At 38.9% G+C, this 25,756-nt stretch overlaps 1 protein-coding gene and 1 non-coding gene across 3 annotated transcripts in view; one reads left to right on the forward strand and one right to left on the reverse strand.

Moving 5' to 3' along the window:
- Positions 1–2,914: 2,914 nt before the first annotated feature.
- TRNAN-GUU (transfer RNA asparagine (anticodon GUU)) lies at positions 2,915–2,988 on the reverse strand. The gene has a single exon. It is a non-coding gene; the product is annotated as a tRNA-Asn (tRNA).
- Positions 2,989–8,717: 5,729 nt separating this feature from the next.
- Positions 8,718–25,756, forward strand: part of CASD1 (CAS1 domain containing 1) — a 29,364-nt gene continuing 12,325 nt past the window's right edge. The window contains exons 1-8 of one of the 2 annotated variants that reach the window (XM_066317453.1): positions 8,718–8,947; positions 14,749–14,845; positions 15,507–15,627; positions 17,192–17,236; positions 19,492–19,554; positions 20,714–20,758; positions 23,454–23,577; positions 25,226–25,440. In XM_066317453.1, coding sequence (XP_066173550.1) covers positions 8,815–8,947; positions 14,749–14,845; positions 15,507–15,627; positions 17,192–17,236; positions 19,492–19,554; positions 20,714–20,758; positions 23,454–23,577; positions 25,226–25,440 — 843 coding nt within the window. In that variant the 5' untranslated portion in view covers positions 8,718–8,814. Of the gene's footprint in view, positions 8,948–14,748; positions 14,846–15,506; positions 15,628–17,191; positions 17,237–19,491; positions 19,555–20,713; positions 20,759–23,453; positions 23,578–25,225; positions 25,441–25,756 lie in introns of those variants that run through there. The other variant, XM_066317461.1, reaches the window with a different exon arrangement.

Genomic DNA, 25,756 nt, shown 5'->3' on the forward strand with positions numbered 1-25,756 from the left:
AATATATCTCAGTATATTCTCTACAATAGTGCTTAGACTGTGTGACAAGAGGAATCACCCAAACACAGCTTGACTTAATTTGGGAAAAATGCTTTTCATTACTGTTTCTAGTCAATAATGAGCTACCTTCTCATTTATTTTCATCTTTCAGCATTTAACAGAGAATAAGACTAACTTTAATTCCTCAGTTTGAAAGAACATCTAGTGGTATTATGGCTGTCTGTTCCTGCCTCTTTACCACATTTGCTTTACCGCAGTCACCTAAAATTTCAATTCCTACACAAGCTAAAATTTCAATTCCTACAGAAGTTGTCCATAGCCAAAATAATTGGTTCCCCAGATTCTGCAATGAGATCCAAAGGACCTCTGCCTATTCTTAGGAGAAGTAAAGAGATCAAACCACATTCATGAAGAGCATCTGCCTAACAGTAGACAAAGAGCAGAATTACAATTTTACTTCATTTCTCTCATCTACTTTAATTCACATATAGATATAAGAGACAAGATACAGTCAGACACAAGAGGTCCTTTGAACATTTTCAGTTCCATATGTGTGTTGCCTCAAGTTTTCCTGCTTTTCACCGTTTGCATTTTGTTCTCACACAGCTTCAAGTAAACTATTTATGTTTTTAGAAATTCTATATTTATTTACATTCTTCTCCTCTGGGAGGAGAAAGATGATTGATGGTGATGAACGAGGTCGAAGACGTGGCTACCTGTGCAGCCAATCTTGGCCTGTTTGTAAAATTGTACATATATGGAGTCAGAAAAATAAAGAGAGCTTTCCTGCTTGACCTCCTGCTGCCTGCTTCATCCTTTCATGCACCTAACAGCAGTCATATGTGATTCTGGAGTACAGTTTCAAAAGTTTTGTTTCATATATTTCCTGTAACTTTTGAAGCTATTATTTTAGTTAGTAGTCTCCAATTTTCTGGAGAGATTTAGAGTTAAGGTTAATAATTAATCCTGTGCAAGAGGAGCTGGTTGTTTGTGCCTACAGATGACAATATCTTTGTCTGGCTCCAGGTGAGAGGAACCTGCATTTCATCTCCCTCCTCCAGCCCTCAGCTGCTTTGGGAGCAGGAGCACTTTGACTGTCCTGGAGATTCAGGAGCTACATCACTCACCTTCCTTCTGTAAGTTAACCATTAAATATGTATTTTGACAAGCACATCCAAGAGTAAACAACACTCCTTCTTATACTTTGCACATGTTTAAGGCAGTGTTTCTTTGTCCCTATATATAACAATATTACCATCTCCATAGCTTATACTGTTGTATGTACATCAAGATCTTATAGATCTCTGTTGTAATGAGATTTGGGTATCCATTCCAGGTGTGACACCCTGCTAATAAAATTATGGGCCAAGGAGTGACCTATCAATTAACTGAGTTTCTCTCATACCTTCTTTCTAGGTCCACAGCAATGTTCTTACATTCTACTTATTCTCTGCTGCAGAAGCTCAGTCTAAAAATTAGTTCTCTATATTAACTCTACATAAATACTGTAGAAATTTCATATGCAACAACTCAGTAGCTGTTTTCTGTGGAATCTGAACAACTCTTTTACCTCTTTTCCACTCACATGAAAATGCACTACCCAGACACACTATCGAGACTACTTGCATTGATTTCTACTGGCTCCTTCATCTGTTTCTTAGTATGCTTATGAAGTTTAATAGATTTTTTGGTTAAACTCATGGCCTTTTACATCCTGAAACTCTGAAATTTAGGACAGCATGACTTCTAAAAAAATATAAATTTTAAATTCACTATATGATATGATATGGATCTAGTGTGTTGAAAACCAGCTGGGATTTGTATTCCGTCTCCAAATTGCTTTGTATGTACCATAAAAACAGGTCTGTAGAATGAGACCTCTGTGAGAGAAGAATCATGGAATCATTGAACTTCAAAGGGTTGGGAATGGACCTTAAAGTTCATCTAGTCTTGACCACCCCTGCAGAGGCACCTCCCATTAGATCATAATACTCAAGTCTTTATCCAACCTGGCTTTGAACATGGCTGGAGTTGGGGCACCCATAATCTTCCTGAGCAACCTGTTCCACTGTCTAACTACCCTCAAAGTAAAAAAAAAAATCAAACTTGTTCTAATATCTGACCTAAATTTTCCCACTTTTAATTTATACCCATTAATCCTTGTCCAATCACTATAGCTCCTGAAAAAGAAGAAAGCTGCTGAAGGATAATGGGCTCCAGGGGTTTCACTGCATATGGATTTGTTCTGGTTTTAGGCTTTAGAGAAAGCCATACACTGTTAGTTCAACTTTTCAGTTCAAGTATTTTTAAAGTATAAGAAAAAATATAACATCAAAGAATCGGATCTACCTGCCAGTCATCTGAGCAATTATGAAAGTGTGCTATGCACAGGAGATTTATTGCCAGAAGCAAAACACAATAGCTCTCCTGTAGATTCCAACTCACCAGGATTGTACACAAAATTGATGGAAATGGCACAACTATTCAGTTACCTGTTAATTCCTAAATGACAAATCTTTGCTAAGCCTGAGGTGCACAGTAGCCCATGTTGATATTTTGTGTATACATATATATGTTTACATTTCAACATCATAAAATAACACCGATGCTTTAGAGCTCACAAGCAACATAAGAGAGTACCATAGAGACAAAAAAATATGACAGAAGAGGGAACGTTGCAATATTCTGCTAAAATGAAACTATTTCTATGCAATTTCAGTTTTAAAAATTGATGCATGGAAATGTTTTAGTCTGTTTATCCATTGCTGATTCTTCAGCAAACTAAGGTTTCAGTGAACTTGAGGCTAAATGGAGAATTCCAAATTTTTAAAATTTCATAGAATGGCTAGGTTTGGAAGGACCTTAAGGTCACCTGGTTCCAACCCTTGCCATAGCAGAAGAAAAGGAAAAAATACGTCCCTGGGTGGGCTCGAACCACCAACCTTTCGGTTAACAGCCGAACGCGCTAACCGATTGCGCCACAGAGACTTCTTTGGCATTGGAATCTTCACAAGAAAAAATAATTTTTCTACCCAAAATAAATTTATGTTCCTAAAAACATTGAATTGAAGTAGCAGGGATATAGTGCAGACATTAAAAGAGGACACGGCCATCACGCGGCATCTGTATTGCTGGCAGCCAGAAGGAATATATGCTGCACAATGTTATTATGCCGTACAAACACAGCAAAGCTTGGACTGTGGCAGTGTAGGCTCCCAAAGGCTGCCCTCTAAAAATAAAGAATTCTGAATTTTAAGAAGGCACAACAGGGAGAACAAAGGCGAACAAGAAAAAGGAACAGTACGATGATACAAAGTGTTCATGAAAAAAGAATAACTCAATTTGACAAGGAACTAATAGTGGCTGCCATTCGTCCTCAACCAGGAGTCAAGAAAAGAGAGGGAAATAGAAAAAACTTACACCTGCATACTAAAAAGCTCATCTAAATTGAACATTCTTAACCCATTACTTTAATGGATACAAAGCTCTGAGGATAAAAATGCAAGAAGCCGAAAGAAAAATAATTTGTATTAGTGAGCTAAGCTGGATCGCAGCCCCTTTCTCAGGACTGTGTAGCTGCACAGTGGTAACACACACCATGATGCAGAAAGGTGTGGCACCTTGACTGTCCTTAATGAAAGGAGACAAATGACTTAAATACCTGCTATCTGCCCATTCCCCTTCTTTGTCTTCATCTGATCCATCTTTGTTTCAGACTCACCAAATCCTGAAATGAAAACACTACTAAGCCCCGTGATAGAACAGCCGATGTATTTATCTCTTAGTGATAAAGCTAAATATGGCCTTTGTACATGTGATTTCATAATTACTTCACTTAATATCAGTCTGAGTTTAGTACAGACTATTGAGAAACCATTTCTATAACTGTTACAAAATTAGAAATCTGTAAAAGCAGTAATTTCTGATAGAATTTCCAGGATCTTACAGGTTTGAAGGTATATTTGTTTCAGCATTTGGCTAGAAATTCAGTACTCAGGCTACACAGCTTGATTAAACAAGTCCACTAAGAAAAAGACTTCTTACACTTTGTACTCCCTCTTCATTAATGCAATCAAATATTTGCAATAGGTGGCTACTATGCATACACATGCCACATGGAAACTTGATTCTCAGGGGAAAATTGTTTATCATTATGAGGCTGAAAACCCAGCAATTAAAATGTCTGATGCCATCATTTGGTAGGCACCCAAAAGCTGCCCAGGCAAAACCTGTATAACTGAAAATACTATATAGCACAGGAGTCCATTGGAAATATAGCTTTATTTCTGGAGTTACAGTTTGACCAGAGAACCTGGCAATGCTGCATCATTTAAATTAAGAAGTGATACAGTTTGGGGTATGGCAGATCCTGCTAATTAATTAGTCATCACTTAACCTGTAAGTTAAGTAGGGAATATTTTACTTATTATATAACAAACAGTATGTTTCTTATGAACTTAAGATCATTTTCCCTATGGAACTTCAAGATTAGAGGTAAGCTGCCCGAGTTCCCTCGCCCCTACAGTCCAACCCTGTCTAGCTACGGACCCTGGGGGGAAATCTGGGCTAGGACGAAGATAAAAGACAAAAAGGCGCTCTTAATCCTCATGGGACACAATCCCACAGCTTTATAAAACCTCCACCTTGGAGCCCAGGAGGAGAAAAGAGGACGAGACCTCCCGTGTGGGGAGTTTTAAGCCCTAGGTAAGAGGGGAAGGGGTCTGTTTGACCAATGGGGAAGGACCCAGGAGGACAGGAGATACAGGGGATAATCAGGTGAAGGAGGTGCAAAGCTACATGGGAAGGTGCAACCAAAAACACCCAGTGCAAATGAACTAACTACTTAGTGCAATACAACAGTAAGTGATCTTTTTTTCCTAGCTCTGCTGCTTATATTCCTTGCTATATATACTTGTGAAAAATTAATTACACTCTTATAAGTATACAAAACTCATAGGGGAAAATATCATATGAGAATGCCCTACTATTCCTCTGACTGAGAATATTTAAATATCAGCTCTCTGTTACATCTGACTTTATACTACAATAGTCACTTTATCTTCTTACAAGCTCCCAGTCCTTGTGATTACATTGTGCTTTTGCCTGGGGACAGTAGCTCCAACTCGAGAAACCACACATGACTGTAATGCTGAAAACAGAAGAAAAGACATCTCCTGTGAACTCAGTTTATCAGCAAACTTGTATGTGCATGCCAGGTTTGACCCATGGCACAAAGTTCTCCTTCCATTTATGCTGAGCCTGCCAAGCAAAGTCAGGAAGCATTAAAAGAATTACCTCGTCTAAATTATACCTGTGTAAATGACATTTGTCCAATTTAAATTTATTTTCTAAATTGAACAGAAAGTCACCATTCTTCATGGTAAGTCGTTCACCTTATTCTAACTCACAAGTAAATGACCACCTTACTTGATCTCTCAGTTCTACAGAGGGAGGGTGATTAGTTTAAAATAGATTGGTTCTCTATGAGTGAGTGGAATTAGGTGGGATGAACCTCTTTGTTCCCAACTGTTATTAGATCATCTCATAGAGGAAACAGAGCAGCCAAAAACCACAGTAATGACAGCGTCAGTCATTAGTGACACATATAAAACACCACAGACTCTTAAGAAAATAATTCATCCAGTTAACCCAAGGCTACACCTGTAGAAAATACAAATGGGAAATTCTTCCAGAGGCATTTACTTTAAATATTCATAGATATTATCCTATGTGCACAGCAGTGTCACATCACTGCCCCTCAAAGGAAACACTTTTCTCTGGATCTTCTCTCTGTGGCTGCTCTAAGTGTTCCTCTCCCACCTACAGCCCTTAATGCTTCCAGCAGAGCAAGCAGAAAGCAAACAGGAAGCTGTAGCATTTGCAAACCAAAAGCTGAGGTTTGACTGATCAGAAGAGCTAGCAGACTTCTGGTTTACTTCCAGCATACTAAGTTGATCAGTAGACAGGAAAATAAAGTAAGTACACAATTTACAAAGCTGCTTGTAGCTAATAATAATTCATGTCTGGAGTTGGTTTCATAGGCTACTTACCAAACCCTAATTAACCTTTTCTATCAGGCCTTTTATATATAGTGGTTTTGGTGTGAACTACTTAGGTATATGTCATGATGCCAAATTCAATTAGCTTGTGAAAAACAAGGAGGAACCTGTTAGAAACAAGACCACATGCATGGAAACCATTTCCTAACCCACAGCATTTCAGCCAAAAGCTTCCAACTAAATGAAGGGGATCTCAAGTATCAAACACCTAAGCAATTTCTCCAAAGAAGCTATGAAGCAAAAACAGATGTCTTGCTCACATCCATAAAAATATTTAATATACACAGGGGGGTTATCTTAATTAAGATACTCAACATGCAACAGTATCAGTGTGTATTTGTACAGTCCTAAAATAACACAGTTGAAATCCACACATGGAGTTTTCAGGCATTACTGAAGATCAGTGTTAGGTCTTCATGGCAAGTGAGGAATGCCCAGGGACCTCCAGTAGCAGGCAGCAAATCTGAAAGAGCCCTCCAAAAGCTGAAGGACAGAATTACTATTTCTAAGGGTTATATTTCTGAGATACTTATAAATAGAAGTATGGTTGTTTTGATAGCATTTTAGTTCCTGCTGCTCTTTCGGAGAAAGAAGATGATTTAGTTGAAAATACCTGCAATTCTCCAGAGAGACAACCTTACTGTGGAGATGTGAATTCATTTTTTGATTTTGAGAATAAAATAATAAATTAAATTTCCCTGCTTAAGCACTGTAGCCACCCTAACTGAGAAGCTGAGTCAACATCCCAGGAGCTCTGGCAGAACCCCACGCTTTCTGTATCTACACTGCTTATAGTAACAGCAGTAATTTGGGTACGTTTTGAGGCGCTGCACTCATGATCATAGATGCACCTTGCAGACTTGCCACATAGCCCTCAAAATTAACATAGTTACATTGCAGAATGAAAGAGGTTGAAATAAATGTGTTTTGGTTGGATGAAAAGTCTCACTCGTTCATGAACAAATCTTTATATAAAGAGATGAAAAAGCATACCTGTGGTCTTCAATGACTGCAGGGAAATATATTTCATAAGACTGTAAAGAACCATTAATGAGCAACAATGCAAAAAGCTACAAAATATTCTAGCTAGAGAATATGTTAAAAAGTGTTTAAGTTGCTTCCTAAAGTGTAAAATGCATATGAAATGAAGACAAAGAAACTGAAGCACTAACAGGAATATTTCAGCAAATAATAAGGTTTGTTCACAGTAAGAAGGCTTTAAAAATTCTTGGCTTTTTGAATGAGGCATGAGAAAAAATAATAATGCATCAATGAGAAATTTTCATTTATAGAGTAAAAGGATCCCTACTACAACCAGAAAAGGGTGTGTGTGTGGGGGGTTGTTTGGATTTTTGTTGTTGGCATTGTTTTAGTTTGGTTTTGTTGGGTTTTTCTGGAAAAACATTATGAAGTAACTACCCATCTGTATACTTAGTACCATTTTTCACTCTCTTTCACTGAGAGAATAAACCTGACCACTTAAAATGGTGAAGTGCTTTTATTATTTAAAAAGAATACTGAAAAAGTGAATGAATCAACAGACAGATTTGAATAGAAAAGAAGTAGAGACTATATCTTGGCAGATAGTAAAGACATTGGTTGAATAGAAATGGGATATACATTGAATATATAGTAACAGCACATCAGAATAATACTTACAACTCAAATTTTGTACTTACATTACGTGACTACATACTGCACACATTTCCTAAGTTTTAAATTTGTTTATACATGGCTACTTTATTTTGTGGACATGTGTTTCCTGTGACAGCCTGTCCTGCTCCAAGCCTGCAGCTCCCCAGCCCCACTACTGACGAGGGAGCCCAGATTTCCTGCCCAACTCAGGTGGCTGTTCCTGGAGAAGCAGGATTTCCCTTTTGTAAATCTTAGCAAGGTTTGATTTCAGCTATCATTTCATGCATCCCCCAAACCCAGGTAAATCTTTGGGAGTCGGCCCTTTCTCCCAGGCAAATAGCCATAGGATGAGAGGACACAGCGCATTTTAAGCTGCACCACAGTAGATTTAGGTTGAACATTGGGAAGAATTTCTTCAGAGAAAAGGTGGTTATGGGCTGCCCGGGAGGTGGTGGACTCACCATCCCTGGAGGTGTTTAAACTTAGTGACATGATCAGGTTGGCATGGTAGTGTTCGGTCACAGGTTGGACTCGATGATCCCAGGGGTCTTTTCCAGCCTGATTCCATGATTCTGTGAGTGTGTCAGCTTGCTTGTACAGTCACCCACGGTCGGAGGGAGTGAGCGTCTCCCAGCCTGCAATGACCATTTCCTTGTCAACAGAAGAGTGACAAAAGTTTAAAAATCGCATTATTTGGAAGGAAGCTCTCCCTATCCAGTGCCCGTTACGGACCGTGTGCGGCACAGACCCTCCCGCAGCTCCTCATTCACGGAGCACAGTCCCCCGGGGGTCTCCGCCTCGCCGCCGCCCCCTCAGCTGCCGGGCTCGGCCCGAGGCGGTGGGATCCCGTAGAATCCACCGGGAGCCACCGCATCCCCCCGGCGCCGCGGGGCGGGGAGGCGAACGCTGGGGCCGCCCGCTGGCGGCCGAGGGGAAGCGGCGGCACCCCGAGAGGGGCGCGGCTCCGCCCCGTGCTGCCGCGGGGCGTGGGGCTGCCTCTCGGCCGCGGCGGCGGGGACGGCGGCAGCGGCGGGGTCCGCGTCGGCCGCCGGCGGGGACCCAGTGCTGCCCCGCCGCGCCCGCCCGCCCCATCGCACGCTGTTGTCATGGAGGAGCCAAGATGGCGGCGCTGGCCTACACCGGGGGCAAGCGGGAGATCAACTACTACTTCAGCGTGAGGAGCGCCAAGGCGCTGGCGCTGGGCGCCGTCCTGCTCCTCACCGCCTGCCACGCCGCCTCCCGCCGCTACCGAGGTGAGGGGGCGGCCGCGGGCGCTCCGCGGGGGGCCGCGGCTGCCGGGCAGGGGAGGCGGAGCCCCGGCGGAGCCCCGGCGGAGCTCCTGAACCGCGGCCGTGCCGGGGCCGTGCCGGGAGGGTGGCGGGGCGCTCCGCCGGGGGCAGCCGCGGGGCCGGGCGGGCTGCGCAGCGTGGCGCGGCGGGTCGCTGGCTGCCGAGGAACGCGACCCCGGGGGACAGCGGTGGCGGGCCCGGCCCGGGGGTCGCCGCAGGCCCCGGCGTCGGGCGAGGCCCCGCGGAGGGAGGGCGGCCGGCGGGGCTGTGGCGATGCGGGGTTTGAGATGGGAGCGCGCCGCAGCTCCCGGGGCCCGGCCTGCGGCAGGTGAAGCTGCAGGGGTAGAGGGTGTCTTCTTCCCTGTCACCTGTTTCCGTACGGCATGATTAATGGCTAATTATCTGGCAATTAGTGGTTAAAGTCTTAACTGGTACGAGATTTGATGTATATTGTTTCACTTTTTGAACCATCGCCTCCAACATAACGAAACCAACCGCTCTGGTGGACGAAGCGAAGTAGCGAGCTTTGGTTTCACGTGTTGTCGGTGACCGTGGACAAGCTCCGGGGACCGAGCGAGCGTGGCCGTGGCCGTGGCCGTGGCCGTGGCCGTGGCCGGCCGCACCTCGGTTACGGGGCGCTGGGGGCTCGGCTCGGCGTTGTTTTGGCCCTGAAGCGGGGAAGCTTGGCATGATCCGTAAATGCAAATGGAGCTGCTGAGGAAAACATTTACTTGTTTCTGTGTCACGCTAAGAAATGTGGTATGTTTTTGTGTGTAAATGAAAAAGTGGATCTCCGGAGAGATGACCGCGGCTCTGTTTTGTTGTAGCACAACTGGTGTCGTGTTCTAGCAGTCGGCTGCCGGCATTCATGGGAGAGACCAGGCTGAGGCAGCTCATTGTGGAAATGGGAAAAGGGATAGGGATCTTTATGTATACTGTTCCCTAGATTCACCCTCTAGCTGGCACATAAGTGAGTCTCATAAACTGACTAGTATTAAATTAGAGGACTTGGAAGCATTTACTGAATTCTTGAGTAGCTCAGGCACGGGGTGATTGAACTTGCCTGTTATGCAGTGTTCCTTAAGGCACAAGAGTCACAAAACGAGACAGAGGAGGGTGGCAAATTTTTAAAGAGGGATTGCAAGACTAAGCAAATGTGGACTGACATATCAAGCAGGTTGCAAGGAAAATAAAATGTGCATAGTTTCAGTATATTCTGAGAGAGTTAATGAGGGGTGAGTCTTAGATTGGAAATTGGTGAGAATCTGCTGGCCTTTATGTAAATTGATATGGTCAGTATGAATTGTTACAAACCTCTCAAGGTTTTTGCCTAACGCCTTTAGTTTCTTGAAGTAGTTGAAGGGAAAGGTTTTCCTGTAAGTGTTTAAAAGGTAGGAGGACAGGGAGTCACAGTGAAAACAGACTCACCCCTTTGGGCTTCTATGAGCATAAAACGTTCAAAAGCAAAGTTTAGAAGAGGAGGGTGGAAAAATTACAGCAGACGAATTTTTAGGATAGATAAAAGCAGAGGTGCTTTTATCAAAGAGATCATTCTGCCACCTGCAGTGATATCAAACATTCAAATTCAGCAAATGCCACAATATTTCTGACAAGTAATGAAAAAATCAGGTTTTCACTGATAGTGCACAGCTAAAGCTCACTGACACCTCACTTCTCAGTGGTGTTGGTCACCCACTCTTAGTAGTGGTATAACAGAACTCGGAAAGTGTGTACAAAAGAGCAACACAAATGGCAGAAGAATAAAACAGCTTCTCTATGAGAAATAATGAACTTGAATAAATTCTGTAGCCTGGACAGAAACTAAGTAACTTCTTAATGATCTCAAATGTTAGTAATTACTTGGGGAAGGTTAATTGTTACTGTGCCGTGACACAAAAAGTATCAACTGACAAATGAAATTAGGTAATACATTTTAAATGAGAGCAAGAAAGCATTTTCTTTTACACGTAAGACATTTTACACCAAGATTTTTATATCAAAAATATCCCAGAAAGGGTTATCCTGATTTTCAGAGGGTTCAAAGTTGCCAGGCTCTGAAAGCCAGGCCATGTCATGTAAGGGATTGCTGTGTTTGTTGTGCTTTAATACTTTCCCTTTTGTCTGATTGTCATTACAAATAAAGGTTTTAGCTAATTTTGGCCCAGCCATGCAACTACATGTTACAGATAGAAGCAGCCCAGTGTACTAACCAGTCAAACTTGCCTGTATAAAATTCACTTGTCTGAACAAATGCTGAACAGGGGTTGTGGAAGGTCAGATTTATGTTCAGGAAGACTGTTGTATTTAGGGGTCACCTACATTTTTTTGCAAAAGAATGTGGATAAAGAGAAGGTACAGACTCTTTAATTTGTGAATAGTTAAGTGGGTTGAATGTTTACACATTATCCAGTGAAGTGTGTTTTTCAGTTGTCACAATTCAAAGATATAGTTGTAAACATTTTTGGAAATAAGAATTTATTTACATTTTTTCATTCTTAAAATCAACAGTAGTACTCTTTGTTTAAAACTACGTTTCTTACTCTGAATAATAGAGAACAATTGAATTTCCAGCTCTTTGAGAGTACGCATTTTAGAGGAAGCTTTGTGAAACTTAGTCTGCTCTGGTGCTGAATGAAGACTTTGAAATGTCACAATTTCAATGGAATAACCATGATTTTAGGGAATGACAAATTAGAATAATGAGCATAATAAAATTCAGAAAAACTCTACACTTTGTATAATTATAATGTTCCGTATCTAAGTGAACATAAAGTTAATGTGTTGGAAGGATAATTTACACAAAGAAAGAGTTTTAAAAGAATGGTCTGTGTTTGGTTTATACAGTGGCACCTGGAATTCTTTTTCTTAGGTTTTGGATTGGGGTTTTTTTGGTTGGGTTTTTTGTTGTTTGTTTGTTTTAAGATCTCATTGATGATTAAGAAGAAGTTGTGGTGTATTAAAATGAGCACAGTTCTTTGGCTGCTATTTCACCTGCTAAAGCCAGAGTTGAGCCTTTTTGGAGGTACTGTCTGGTCTGTAACCTTCACTTTACTTTCTTGGCTGCTGTTTCAGTTTTGTTTTATTCCCCTACCTCATCTTCTCCCCTTATTTAATACCATAATGTTTAAAGGAAGATACCAAACATCAGTATGGCCTGAATGTGTTTCAGGAGCTTTCTGATATTGCTCAGTGTTGGGAAAGATGGGCCAGGAGGGGCTTATGAATATGATTGTCTGGTAAGAAATACTGGAGATATAAAATCTGTGAGTGAAATAGAGATGAAGGCCAGCTTTGAGATGTAGGCATGTCAGGCAGGAAAATGGTGATTAACTGGAGATAGGTTGAAGGACAGAAAACAAAAGGACCCAAGAATGCAGTCCATCTCCACCCTGCCAAGGCGTCAAGGAAGAGGTAGATAAGAAGAGTAGTCTTTAGAGTTTAGAATATAGGGTGATATGGTAATTTAGTCGTTCTCATAGGTTGCATGCAAAGTTTGTAGGTTTTGTATCTTGCGCCGGTTGGTCACTGTAAATTAGAATATTCATCACAAAAGGAGATATAATGTGTTGGAACAAGGTCCTCGCTCTCTCACTCTCTTACCTCTTCGCTCCTTCTCTTGCCCGCTCTCTCCCTCTGCTTCTTCTACCTCCCTCTCTCTTACCGCCCTGACCCTGGCACTCTTCTTACCTCCTTCACCTCATACCCCCTCTCTCTCTCTCTCTTTAAGGGCTTCCCTTCAGCCGAGGCTGGTGGCTGAAAGCAGGCCTTCTTTACCCACGTCCCTTGCAATAAAACCTGTTTCAGGTCTGCAGAGTACCTTGTCCCGGTCGTCCAAGGATGCCCCTACAGCTCAGGGCAGTAGTGATTTGGGGAAGAAGGCATAACTGCTTGACATGAAATATTGTCTCTATATTTGAAATGTATACAATGTGTCATGTTTGGCATGTTACTTCAGTGAAGGTACTGTAGGATGAAGGATTGATCTATTTATAGGCAGTTATAGTGGTGGTAGTGTCATGCAGTACAGAGGTACGGAGCTTAGGTCCTGACCTTAATGTAAGGACATCCTCCAGTCCTGAAAACTTGATTGAGAACAGAGTGATAGTGGTCTACAAATCATGAGAGACATAAGTCCAAACTGCCTTTGTCCCATGGAAGAACCAGGGAGTGCCCCACATAAATCTAGTAGAAACCATATTTCAAATAAAGGCAGATGATTCTTCAAGCATCACCTCTGGATATAGAAAACTTTAGAAGGATTCTGTGGGTGCTAAGAACTTGGAGACTGCATGTCCATTCGAGTAAGTCCTTGGAATGAGCATAGTTGGGAGAATATTAGGCAAGAATATAATGTTTATTTGCCCTCTTCTTATTCATCTCTGAGCATCTGCTTTTGGCCCCTGTTGAAGGTGGAATACCAGGCTAGACTGACCATTGTTCTGATCATGAATAACTGTTCCTGATTTTCTTACACATCTTTCTCAGCAAGTTAATGGATGTCAAAGGGAGTCTGATTAGTTGTGGATATTCTTTTACGCATTTCACTCTTAAGTCAGTTTAATACATCTCCTAATTGTCATCATCTGGAAGGTGGAGGACTTCATATTAGTAAAAGCTCTAAGCTACCTCATTATCAAACTCATGTTGCTTTTGATTTGACAGGTTTTTTTATTATTCCTGATTCATTTTTTTATGCAACTTACTTGAAATTATAGTTTACATGAGTTGGCAGGTTTGAGAATCAGGGAAATTGTGTTGTTTGTAAACTGAAGTATGAGTTGAGCATAATGAAGTGAAGGTTTCACAGAAGGTGTTAGGTATGGGCAGTGGTACACTGTTTCTGCACAAGCTAGAACAAGTCCCTATCATTTAATTCACAACAATTTCCCTGCTTGTCAGTGCTTGGAAATGCCAAGTATGACAAAAATGTTGGAGAGCAACTTCTCTTGCAGTGAATGGTGTTCTGTTGTGTTCAGTTATTAAGCAGCAGAATTTGACATGGCAGTGGGGAGATAACAGTCACTGATTTCGTAACTGAGATGTTTGAAATTTAACATGACCTGAAACATCAGCACCTGTTCAGTGATTAATCTTAATTAGCATAAAACTTACTGACTGGAAAAGATAAATGCAGGTCAGAATGATCAGCAAATTGATGTGTAAATGTTTGGGAGGAATTGTTTGTTTGTTTGTGGGAGTTTTTTGGTTGATTTTTTTGGTTTGGTTTAGGGGTTTTTTTGTGTGTGTGTGCGTGTATTAACCCATATCACCTGTTTTCAGGTGAGCACATGACCATATGTCTTAAACAGGGAGATGTAACAGACTGTTGCAAACCTTGTGAAGAGTTTTGTGTTCTATACAAGGTGCTGTGCATGGTTGTTCTCTGTAGAAGATTATTTGATTATTTTATTCAACAGTTGTATTCTTTAATTTCATGTTAGTGTATTCTGGATAGTAGATAGCAGAGTGGATTGGTGTCTTTTAAAGGAAATGCCATTCTGAGTCACATCTTTTTGACAGCAGAAGTAGGTTCACTAACGTTTTGTGGATAGAGGTGGGATTTACAGATCAGTATTGTATGAATGAAAAGGTAACTTGCAGAAACTTGTGCACGGTGTATTTACAATCAGTTAAATTTGTCTACTGTTGTTAATTATTTCGATTTCTGTTTTTCAGATGTTGTCAAATTATTTTCTAAAATAGCAACAGGGTTGTGTTTTGCATTTTATGTCTCTGAATTCTAATCTTAATGTAACATTTTAAAGGTGGTGATACATGTGAGTATCTTCTGTCCAGTGGGAGATTTCTTGGAGAAAAAGTATGGCAACCTCACAGTTGTATGATGCACAAGTATAAAAATAGGTAAGGAAACTCACATCTTCTGTTCATCTGGAAAGAAGGGTCATTGTTGTTTGACTACAGCTGTAGTAATTGCACTGTCATCTATTGTTCACTTTATATCTGATTCTCTAGGCTTTTGAAAATATACAACACTTATCAGAAAGAAGTCTTTTCCAAATACTTTATCTGTATGTCTGCAGTGTTTACCATAGTTGTATTTCTGCATAAAAATACAAATAAACATTGGTGATGGAGGTACTGGCACAAGTTACGGAGAGCCACATGGGGCAGCAATCTCAGATTGCTGACCTTATGTGTCAAATTGCAAGTAAAAATATCCCAAATAAAATTATCAATCACTTCTTTCACTTCCTAGTAAGAGAATGATTTTTTTTTAGAATTATGCTGTATATTACCATTTTGAAACTACTGTATTTGTAGCACATAAAATAGGAAAACCTACTTAGTTGTTTCCCTAATCCCATTAGCATAAGAGTTCATTTTCAATTCTATGCAAATTGCAATAAACTGTTTGTTAATTCAGCATGTTTAAAATAATTTATCATGCCTTAGAGCTGGATATAATGTTTAGTATTATCTATATAGCTCTGTAGATTTTCAGAATACTTCTTCCTAAGATACATATTTTCTGTAACATTACTGTTGCTGTTTTATTTTACAGTGAAGCAAAAAATTGCCTCATAGACAAACATGTTGTGTTTATAGGAGATTCTAGAATTCGACAGCTGTTCTATTCATTCATAAAACTGATAAATCCTCAAGTTAAAGAAGAGGGAATTAAGGTGAGATAACTTGTTTTGATGATAGATTTTTTTTTTGTTTGTTTCTTTCTTCCCAATTTATTCATAACTCTTGTCTTAACTTCAGAAAGGCAAATTATACTGTTTGGCCTAGCCATATGAAAGGAGATGTACAGAAAGATTATTTGAAGAAGAGCAAGATTAGACCAAACTAATTGTTTGGGTACAGATGAGATAATTGGGAATCTCAGAAGAGAGCTGGGAAGCTCAAGAAAAACCTTGCGGCAGCCTGGATATAAATCAATGAAGCTGACTTGTCCCATAGCAATTTATGCTTGGTATTTGGCTTCTTGATGAGAAAATGATTGCTCCTTTGTGTGTTTTTAAATAGTAGTAATTCGTGCCTTCTAATTTGTCATTTAAAATGTCAGTTAAATTGCTGATCTAATCTGTTCATAAAAATCCTTGGGGCAATGACAGATTTCCAGGTCTGACTTGAAGCTGAAACTAAAAATAGCTTCAGGTCTTACCTTCTTTTTGATCACTGATGAAGAGCTGTCTGAATTTTATAAAGTGAAGTATATAAACTGCAGCCAGGTGGAAGGAGGAAGAAAGGATTGAGGTGTATTGTTTTTTGAACAGAATGCTGATTTTTTTTTTTTTTGCTATATGATACTTCCTGGGCACACCTTCATAGATGTGTGTACATATGTGATAGAAAAGACACCTTTTCACTTTCAACAGTACATCAGATGTGTCAATTACTTAGTGATTCTGTTAGTCAGAGGTGCAAGCTGGCATCATGTCCAGCACGCAGCATGCAGTCACTTCCACCTGGCAAAACAAGATGTTTGAGTGACCCAAGAACTCTGATTTCTTAGTCAATTTGTTAGGTCACTCTTGATGCCCAAAAGTAATGGTGAGATGATAGAGTGCTGTAAGGGATTTTGAGTTCAAAGTATTTTTTGTAAAGCATTATTGAGCTCAAGATCTCAGTTTGAAGAAGAGAAATACACTTGTTCTTAAGGACCAGGACCAAAATGAACACTGCATGTAATAATTTTAAGGGAGTATTGTGTATTCATATCTGATGCCTTCCTTTTTGCTTTCTTTCAGTTTTCACTAAGAAAATTTAAGAATGCATTCTAGATTTTATTTCTGCTTAAGATATGTTTCTTTTATTCTTTAATCAAAACTGTGTTGGTTGTCTTGTGCAAAGGAGATGGGCAGATGAAAAGGAAGGCTGGAGAAAGAGAGTGTAAGAAAAGAAAGAGGAAAAGGTGTAAGTTTTTCTTATGTTTGGAGGCTAAATTTAGGAAAGTATTTGATACCTTTGTAACAGAGTGAACAGAAAGCATTTCAGACTTGGTTGGCCAGATTGCTTCCGGGGAAAAGTAACTGTTTATTTCAGTTGCTTGTTTTATCAAGAAAGCAACATAAATATTTTGTGTGAGTACACTGACAAGTTTATACAAGAAAAATCCTTTCCATTGAAGATGAATATTGGGTGAGAGCGAGTTAGCATAGATAAGTAAATATTTTGTTTTCATTCTGGAAGTTTTTCTTACTTTGTTTTTATTGTTTTGATTTTTTTTTTTTTTTACAGCATGGAAATATCCCTTTTGAAGATAAATCTGCTTCAATTAAAGTGGTAAGTTTTTATCTAGTGTTGAATTGCAAACCATAATCATGTTATTATTTCATATAATGTAATTGAAAATGCTGTCAGAGCTGAAAAGTTAAAAGAAGGTTAAGATCATCAACATTCTTTATAAATACTTCACAGATGTTTCACAGTGTATCTTAAAATCTATATTTTAAGAATTTGGCATGGAGTACTTGTATTGTGGCTTAGTTTTGGGCATAAGCTCTGGAACTGTGTATAATTTTTGTCAGATCTTACAATTTGGCTTTTCCAAGCATACCTTTTGCCAGGAAGTTTACTCTTTTCATGCTGTAAAGATATGTATCTGGGTCTTCCTTGGACTGGTGATTGTAATTGCCATTGAGTTTTCTATGCTGTCCCAACAAGTATTCCTTCCACTGTTTTTGCATGAGAAATAAGCACAATGTTGGTTATAATGTGGATATTTTAAAAAAGAAAACAAAGTACTTGAGGCTAGTTTTTCTGAAGGACTCTGTTCTCCTCTGCCCTGGCAATGGAAATGCTGTTCTCAATAGCTTTCTTTGCTTCCCATGACAGCTGTCAGCAGTGCTGGGATTGTGCTAGTCATGTATTTATTTATACCCTGAAGAAAACTCATTCTCTATTCACCAAAACCAAAGAAGCAGTGTGTTTGCTGAGTTGTCTGAATGTGGGTTTTCAGTACTTGTTTGTGTACATGGTTAAGATTTAGGGTACAAAATAACATTTTAGGGTGTAAGCCCATGGCAATCGAAGCATGTGCTCACCTACTCTGTTGGCCTTCACAATATGTTCCTGTGTTTGTGCTGTAAGTAGCACTGGTAAGCTGTGGAGTGGGTTGTTTCAGGAGTCAGTTCAGCCCAAAAGTTGCTTTGTGGGATTCCTTTTCAATCAGGTCAGATGTGGCTCATCATGTGGTTATGTGAATGCTGGAAAAGATGGGACATAGCACAAGGCAGGATGAAAGGGCTGAAGCAGTGTGATTTGCATTGGGCTAGCCTGTTAGGACACATCTTCAAAACTCCTTTACCACCAAGATTTGAGATGGCAGGTCTGGGCTTTGGGGAGATGTCTAGTAGTTAATATATTCCCAGTCTGCTACTTTGTTTTGATGCAGTGTTGCTCTTTGACATTATTGGCATGGTAGCTGAATTTCTGTATTCAGACTGGCTGTGACCCAATAATCCAAATGTGGAAAATACTTGACCATCAAAAGAGAAAATTACTGGGAACAACTGGAAAGTTTAATTTTGCCCTTTCTAGTCATCACAGTAATTCTTCTGTCCTTCATCCACTGCAGAGGAGTGTGTGATTGCTCACAGCCAAATAATGAATTCACAGTACTCAAATGAACTACCAAAAACTTAACAATCCAGAGGAGTGGAAGATAGAGATATCCTCTCTGCTGATAGTGTTTCAGTGTTCTGTTACAAAGTTTCCTCACAGTAGTTTCTGCATGTGTAGTCTCTGCCATTTCCTTTCCACATGTATTTTTAGCGCTATTCAGTAGTGCTGTCCTAAGGAGTAACTAAATGCTAGGAAGTCGTGGCTTTCCCTGGGAGACATAAAAACACTAGTCTAGACTGTCCTTCTAGATGAAGTTGAGCACTGCTCCTGGCATCTAAAAAAAAAAAAAAGCCTTAATTGCTATGACACTATTAGATTTAAACAGCTGATATTTTATGAAGCTGTAAGGTAAATTGTTAGGTTTTGGTTTTGTTTGAAAAATATTATTTCAGCTATCAGTTATTTTAAGCTTTTAAACTAAGAAAACCTGCTGGTAAAAATGTGGAAATCTGAGCAAAAAGCAAGTTGTAATAAGTTATAGATGTGACTTTGGATTTATCCCAGATTGCAATAGAAATCCAAGGACTCCCATTTGGCAGACAGTAAAAAATTACCTTCTTGGTGAAATTCCAATCACTGAACAAATAAAAATTTGTTTCTAATGATGGAAAAGTTTAGTGGGTTTGTTGGCTTCTCCCCTTACCTTTTTTTTTTTTTTTTTTTGTGTGTGTGTGTGTGTGTGTGTGTATGTGTCTTTGTTTTTGTTTTGTTTTGGGGTTTTTTTTGTTTTCTGTTTTCCATGCTAGAGTACGATGTCAAGCTTTTCATGCTAACTGTAAGGAAAACACACTCTGAGCCAAATGTTTTTCCTTTACTGTTGAATTTATGGCAAGTTATGGTTTTTTGCATTTTTTTGTTTTAGTCTACTGATTGTCTCTTTAGCTTGCAAAGTAACTCTTGCCTTCATTTTACAGGATTTTCTGTGGTATCCAGAAGTTAATGGCTCTATGAGGCAACGTATCAAATCTTGGACTGAGGTTTGTTTTAAGAGATCTATAATTTGAATTCAGAGTAGTGAAAAGAGGATGTTTACTTGTGTATATGTTTTTGGGTATCTCCTGGTCTTCCAAGGATGGTATCACTTGGACCTTAAAAACCCCTAAGCAACCTAGAAAAACCCTGCTTCTTAGGAGCAGGTTAATTAATCCTATTAAGAGCTAAAAGAATTTCAGTCTGGTTTGACATTTTACTTCCTCTGTGGCTGCAATGACTCCACTTTAATGTGACCAAATATTTTGCTCCTGATGGGTCCATTCCAACTTAAGATATACTATGATTCTGTATATATGTTAATTTGAGTGTTTCAGAGACAAGGGCAAAGGTAATCTGCAAAGTCAAAAATTCTTTGATTTTATTTGTTTTCAAAATCTCCCTCAGTTAGCATACAATTGTTTTCTGTGTTTCCGTTATGATTTAGGTTGTCCTGTTATTCTGTATGTAACTCTGACAACAAGTAATACATTTACAGATTGGTGACTATTTTTTTCTTGTTTCTTCCTTTGTTGACCTTTCAATAGCCTGGAGTTATTTAGTAGTAGTTCACAGTGATTATTTTGCTATCCTGATCATTCTTGCACAACACCTTCCATCAGGGTAGGTGGAGTTATCATTTGGTTTTCTTTTCCTGTGATTTCTACAAAAATTGAGAGCTGCTGGTTTTCCTTGCTGTGCCAGGATAAAACTGGTACTGAGGTGCTCAGGACTGTTTGTTTCCTTGTGCTCTTGTGTTTGAGTATACTGGGCCTTGTCCTTGTCCTACACAGAACTGCCAGACCTCTGGGGTGACAATGGTCAGTGCAGCAGCTCTAACAGGTGTTTGACAATGCTGAGACTGAGATAAAAAGTTCAGTAGTGTGATCTACAGTTTACTTGACCTTAGGAGAAGTTTTAAAGAGAACTTATGCTGCTAAATTGATCAGGATTGTAGATGCTTATTGATACTTCATCCTTTTGTATATTCTAATTAATGAAAATTCAGGTATCTTGCATATATCTGGTGTATGTTCTCTGTAATAGATCTGCAGTCTACTCTTTTGTTGCCATTACCTGGTGGACAATTGAGTCACAGTTAATTAAGATATGAGTCTTAAAAGTAAGTATATTTTAAAACTAATTCCTTTTTTGTTTGTTTCTTAGGGTTCTGTGGCAAAACCTCATATAATTGTAGTAGGAGCTGCCACGGTAAGTTTTACATATATAGGGGATTTTAGTAAAGAAGGAAGTTCTTGTAGGATAACTTCAATGTTCTCAAGCTGGTTACATGATCAAGTTGTTAAACACAGTTTTTAGTAAGGTATCTATTCTCAGCAAATTTGCTGTTGCTAAAAGTAGTTTTAAAATATCAGATCCCCTTTATTATGGCTGTGTGATGTACAGTACTTGCTTTTTGTCAGTAATACTGGTTAATAAACATTAATTTGCTTTTACCTAGCTAATGAAGTGGATTTAGTTAAAAGCAGATTATCAATTTAAAAAGTTAAATAAAGTATTTGCATGCTAACTGAGGTGTATTTTTAATACACCTTTTTCAGTTGCAGAACTCTACTTTTGAGCATGGCCCAGTCTGGGATGTCTATTTTACCGCACATTATTTCTTTTACATATATATATATATATATATATATATATATATATATATATATATTTGGGAAAAGTTGTAATTTTAACATGGATAATTCAACAGCTGAAGAGGTTGGAGTTCTGGAATCTTGTTGCAGTGAAATATTCCACCACTGCTATGCATTGCAGCATCACAGGAAACAGGGCTGACAAGTACCAGAAGAGGTGCCTAATCCAGTTTGACACCAGGCAGGACATTTCTACTTGTGTTACACTTAACAAGAGTCAACCAATTCTTTAAAACTTTAAGGGATGGAATTCAACAGACCCCATTAATTAGTCTGTTCTAGTAACAAATCAAGTCAAGCAAATGCTCATCTCATTATTTCCACATTTAATGTCCTTTACTTCCAAACATTTGGGTGTTGGAATTTGGAAAGAACTAGCTAATATATTTTCATACCAACTGAAATGTAAAGCAGGGAGAAATGGGTTGCATTTAAAACAAGATCCTTCAAAAGCAGTTTGGTTTTGTGACAGCTGAGGCACTCTACCAATCTGGAAACTTCTGGACATGCCCATCTAAGGATGAATTCACTCAATTTTAAGAGAAGATCTCAAATATGTGTTTATGTAGACCTCCACACATTTCTTGAGGCATAAAAATTCTCCTTTTCCTTTAGGTGAAGTTTCCCTAAGTTTCCTTCCTCTGTAGGATCTACATAAATATTTGAGCTTTAGGAATTGTAGTAAGCCTAGAATGTAGTTTCTCAGTCTGACACTGTAGCATTTATTACTAGGATGAGCCAATGTATTTCATACAGAAAATGCTATTATATATGGTTAATGTTCTGGCATAGAGAAGGTCAGGTTGCAAAACTACAGGACACTTAGCTAAATAATTCCCTTTACTTGTAAGTATACATTAGCCATAGCAGCAAGAGATAGAAACTAACAATATGCAGGGGAGGCTTTGCTCTTTTTAACACTAGTAAATTTATATAAAACATTTAGTATGATATCTAGAATTGGACAAAGGTAAACTTTCCCTATTTTAAGGGGCTTCCAAACAAATAAAAGCTTCAAAAATCAGACACATCAGCAACCTCACCATAGCTGACACTGGTGTGGTAACCTGTCACTAGGTTAAACTGGTATGTGCTCTTGGACTTTGCTGCATTTTGAAATTTACCTATATCTTTAACTTAGCTCTTGGTTTGGTCATGCTACTTTGGCCTGGAAATGTCTGTCTTAAGATGTCAGGTGCATAACAATTTATAAATAGAAGTAAAGTCTTATAAGCTGGAGGAACCCCAGTTCATACAGAAGTCAGTTGCTTTGGGAAAAGGAGCTTCTCTGGGAATGCTTCTTAATTCCTGACTTCCTGTTGTCTGGAAAGTGCTGCTTTAAGTGTCTGATAAATACTGTTGGTGTTTCAAAAGCAAGTATTTAGCTGCTGGGAGAAACTATTTATTTTTTTTTCCAGTGTGAATTCTCAGAGCAGCTGTGTGTTATTTGGTTTCATGAAGTATTAATTTATATTGAATAATATTTTCAGGAAGTGCATTAATCAGTGTACTTGTCTTACAATGAAATTTTATGTAGCTCTATAGAGATAAATAGAGTTTGCTACATTTAGGCTAATTGTTTTGGTATTTTTTAGTGTTTACTAAGTCAGTAGAGATACAGTAACACTTAAAAAAAATGCTGCATCCATTTTTCATATGGTGCGGGAAATCATGTTCAAAACTTAGGAGGAATTCTTGTGTGGCTGTAGCATTCTCCCAGGGATTTCTGATAGAAGATTAAACCAGAAATTAAAATGGCTCTTGTTGGTTGGAGTTTTTTCGCTTTGTGGATATCTGCAAAACAGATGGAAATACTGGAACTTGATCAATATTGGAACCACCATCAAGTTTTGTTTGCATGCATCTCTTGCTGTGATGAGTTTTTCTAGAGTGGAATTGACTGAACTGGCCAAGATTTTTCAGTAATGAGACTGGCTTTGCTACTTCGTTGTTGGATAAAGCCAGGAGACTTTGAATTGAAACATCTTGTGTCATTTAATTTATGAAAAGTCAAATATACACGTAAGTTGAATGTTAAATTCTCTGTATTTAGATTATGTGATTGAATATAATTACCTATCTGGACAGCTGCTTGGTACAAAATAATTTTTTTAGCACATTTGAATAGAAAACTGAAGAAATCTAGCTGTATGGAAATAATGAAAAATAGCTACAAATGGAGCAGAGGAATCAATTAATTAAGGCTCCTCAGACATACAAGTTCTGAATTTATTTCTTTATTTCTCCAGTGGTCTATCAAGATTCACAATGGCAGCAACGAAGCCCTTGCACAATATAAAATCAATATCACTTCAATTGCACCTCTTTTGGAAAAATTAGCAATAAGTAGTGATGTTTACTGGGTCTTACAAGGTAAAGTAATGAACAGTAGGTAACAATTTTTAACCTCACTGTCTGTTGAATCGTTATGTTTTAGGATATGGTACACTTAATCCATCCTGCTTACTTGCCGATTGAAAAGGTGTTGGTCGAACTTCAGTCTTTCCTTTCTTGCAATCTTAACTAAGCTGAGACCTAAACAGCTGCTACTACTGATAAGAGATTTCAAAGCTTTAGCAGGAAAAACTTTTGCCTTATGAACTCTTAATTCTTTGTTAGCTTACTCTTGGACTCAACATGCCAGGTCTATTCTCCCTGTGCTGTGCTCCATACATACCTCCTGGGAGTCAAGAACACAGGTACATGCAACAGCTGTATTCCTGTGGTTTTGTTCAATTGAATTTTCAGATTATATTAATAATAGAGAAGTTCAACAAGTGCATCCTCTGTGTGCGTCTAGAGAACACAGAGAATTTAAGTCTCTAGAATGAAACTTGTTTCACTGTGACGAGAAATCATGGCTCACAATGAGTTAGTGGGATTTTTATTATGGCACCAAGCTTACATTGTCTTACTTTTCTTCAAAAAAACCTAAAATATTTCCTGGAACTGAACAATGACCTCATAGTTAGAATTTTTTCCTGGTTTCTCTGCCACAGGACCCAGCATTTTAGATTGTCATCACCTTGGTTAGAAACATAGGCAGATTTTGAGCCCTGTTAGCAATATTCCCAGCTGTACCCTTACAGTCACATCTGAGTTCCTATCAAAGATGGTTCTAGAGGGAAATCTGAATCAACAAATCAATCTCCCATTCCTTTCAAAGCCATGTTTATTTATACCAGAAGAAGTCAGCTGTCAGACTTGCCCCACCATGATATTGCTAAGGACTTAGTCCGTTTACGTAATCTCTGAGCTCTTTAATGGCCCAAGTGGGAGGAGAAGCAGTCTGTACAGAGTTGTCAAAACATTGATTATCCAAACATAGGCATGAGGTAACTAAAGTAAATCAATTTGCATCTCACAGAGTGTGTCACAGCAGGAGCTTTTCACAGGAACTTAAAGACCTCTGGCTGACCTTTTGATCTAGAACCCCATATCACTTTCTTTTAAGCTTTACATTATTTCTGCTGAAGCCTGTAAGCAATTAAGTTGACCTTTTTTTAAAAAAAACCTGAGATTCTGCCACAAGTTAAACTGGAATCAACAGGAGTAAATGGAATATATTTATGGCCCATGACTTATGAGAAATGAGGAGCTGGTTTTTTTCCACAGAAAAAAAGAGAGTTTGAGAAAGTTATTTACTATTTTTTCATATGTCTATTCTGCTGCCTGTCTTCTGCCCTTTTTTCTTTGGGGTCTTTTCTTGGGAGATTCCATTGCTGGGAGAAAGCTTAAGCAGCTCTGCAGTCTAGCATTATGGCTTTTCCTGGATTCAGAGAAATTAAACAAGCATTCAGTCTGACCAGAGCTTTCTAACCTACAGCTACATATGCATTAATAGGGAATGGTGATACGAATATTTCACCATAAACAGCTCCGGTAACTGCAGCGGTCATTTATGTACATTTTTTCTATACAATTAAACAATTGTGACCTCTTCAATGAAAATAACCCATGCAACTTGAGCTAAGGATAAATAGAAGATTAATGTATTCTTTCTTTGTCCTTTCAAATTTAGATCCTGTTTACGAAGATATGCTGAGTGAAAGTCGGAAAATGATCACTAATGAGAAAATAGATGCTTATAATGAAGCAGCTGTTCGTATTCTGAACAGCAGCTCTCGAAATTCCAAAGCTAGAGTTAAAGTGTTCAGTGTATCAAAATTGATAGCACAAGAAACTATCATGAAGTCTGCAGATGGACTGCATCTCCCTGAATCAAGCAGAGATACAGTAAGTGTCTTTGTCACTGGTCAACATTAAAACTATTAATAGTAAAACTAAATCTGAAGTGAATGTTCTGAAACTGTATGAAAATATCCATTCTGAAAACATTATGGATATTATGAGGACATATTCGTCAGGGAATTTTTTTCAGAAAATTCCTGTGAGTGGGAGTGCAGTCAGTTTTATAGACATTTTAAAAAACATAATAGCAATCACATTTGTGCATACCTATTTTTAAATAGCTGTTAATCCACTAGAACTTTTAGATCCTGCACGCTTTCATGTGTATGAATGAGTTAAAGTGGTAATGACTTGTAAAGCA

This window comes from Sylvia atricapilla, chromosome 1 (genome assembly GCF_009819655.1).
Source record: "Sylvia atricapilla isolate bSylAtr1 chromosome 1, bSylAtr1.pri, whole genome shotgun sequence".
Taxonomy (NCBI): Eukaryota; Metazoa; Chordata; class Aves; order Passeriformes; family Sylviidae; genus Sylvia; species Sylvia atricapilla.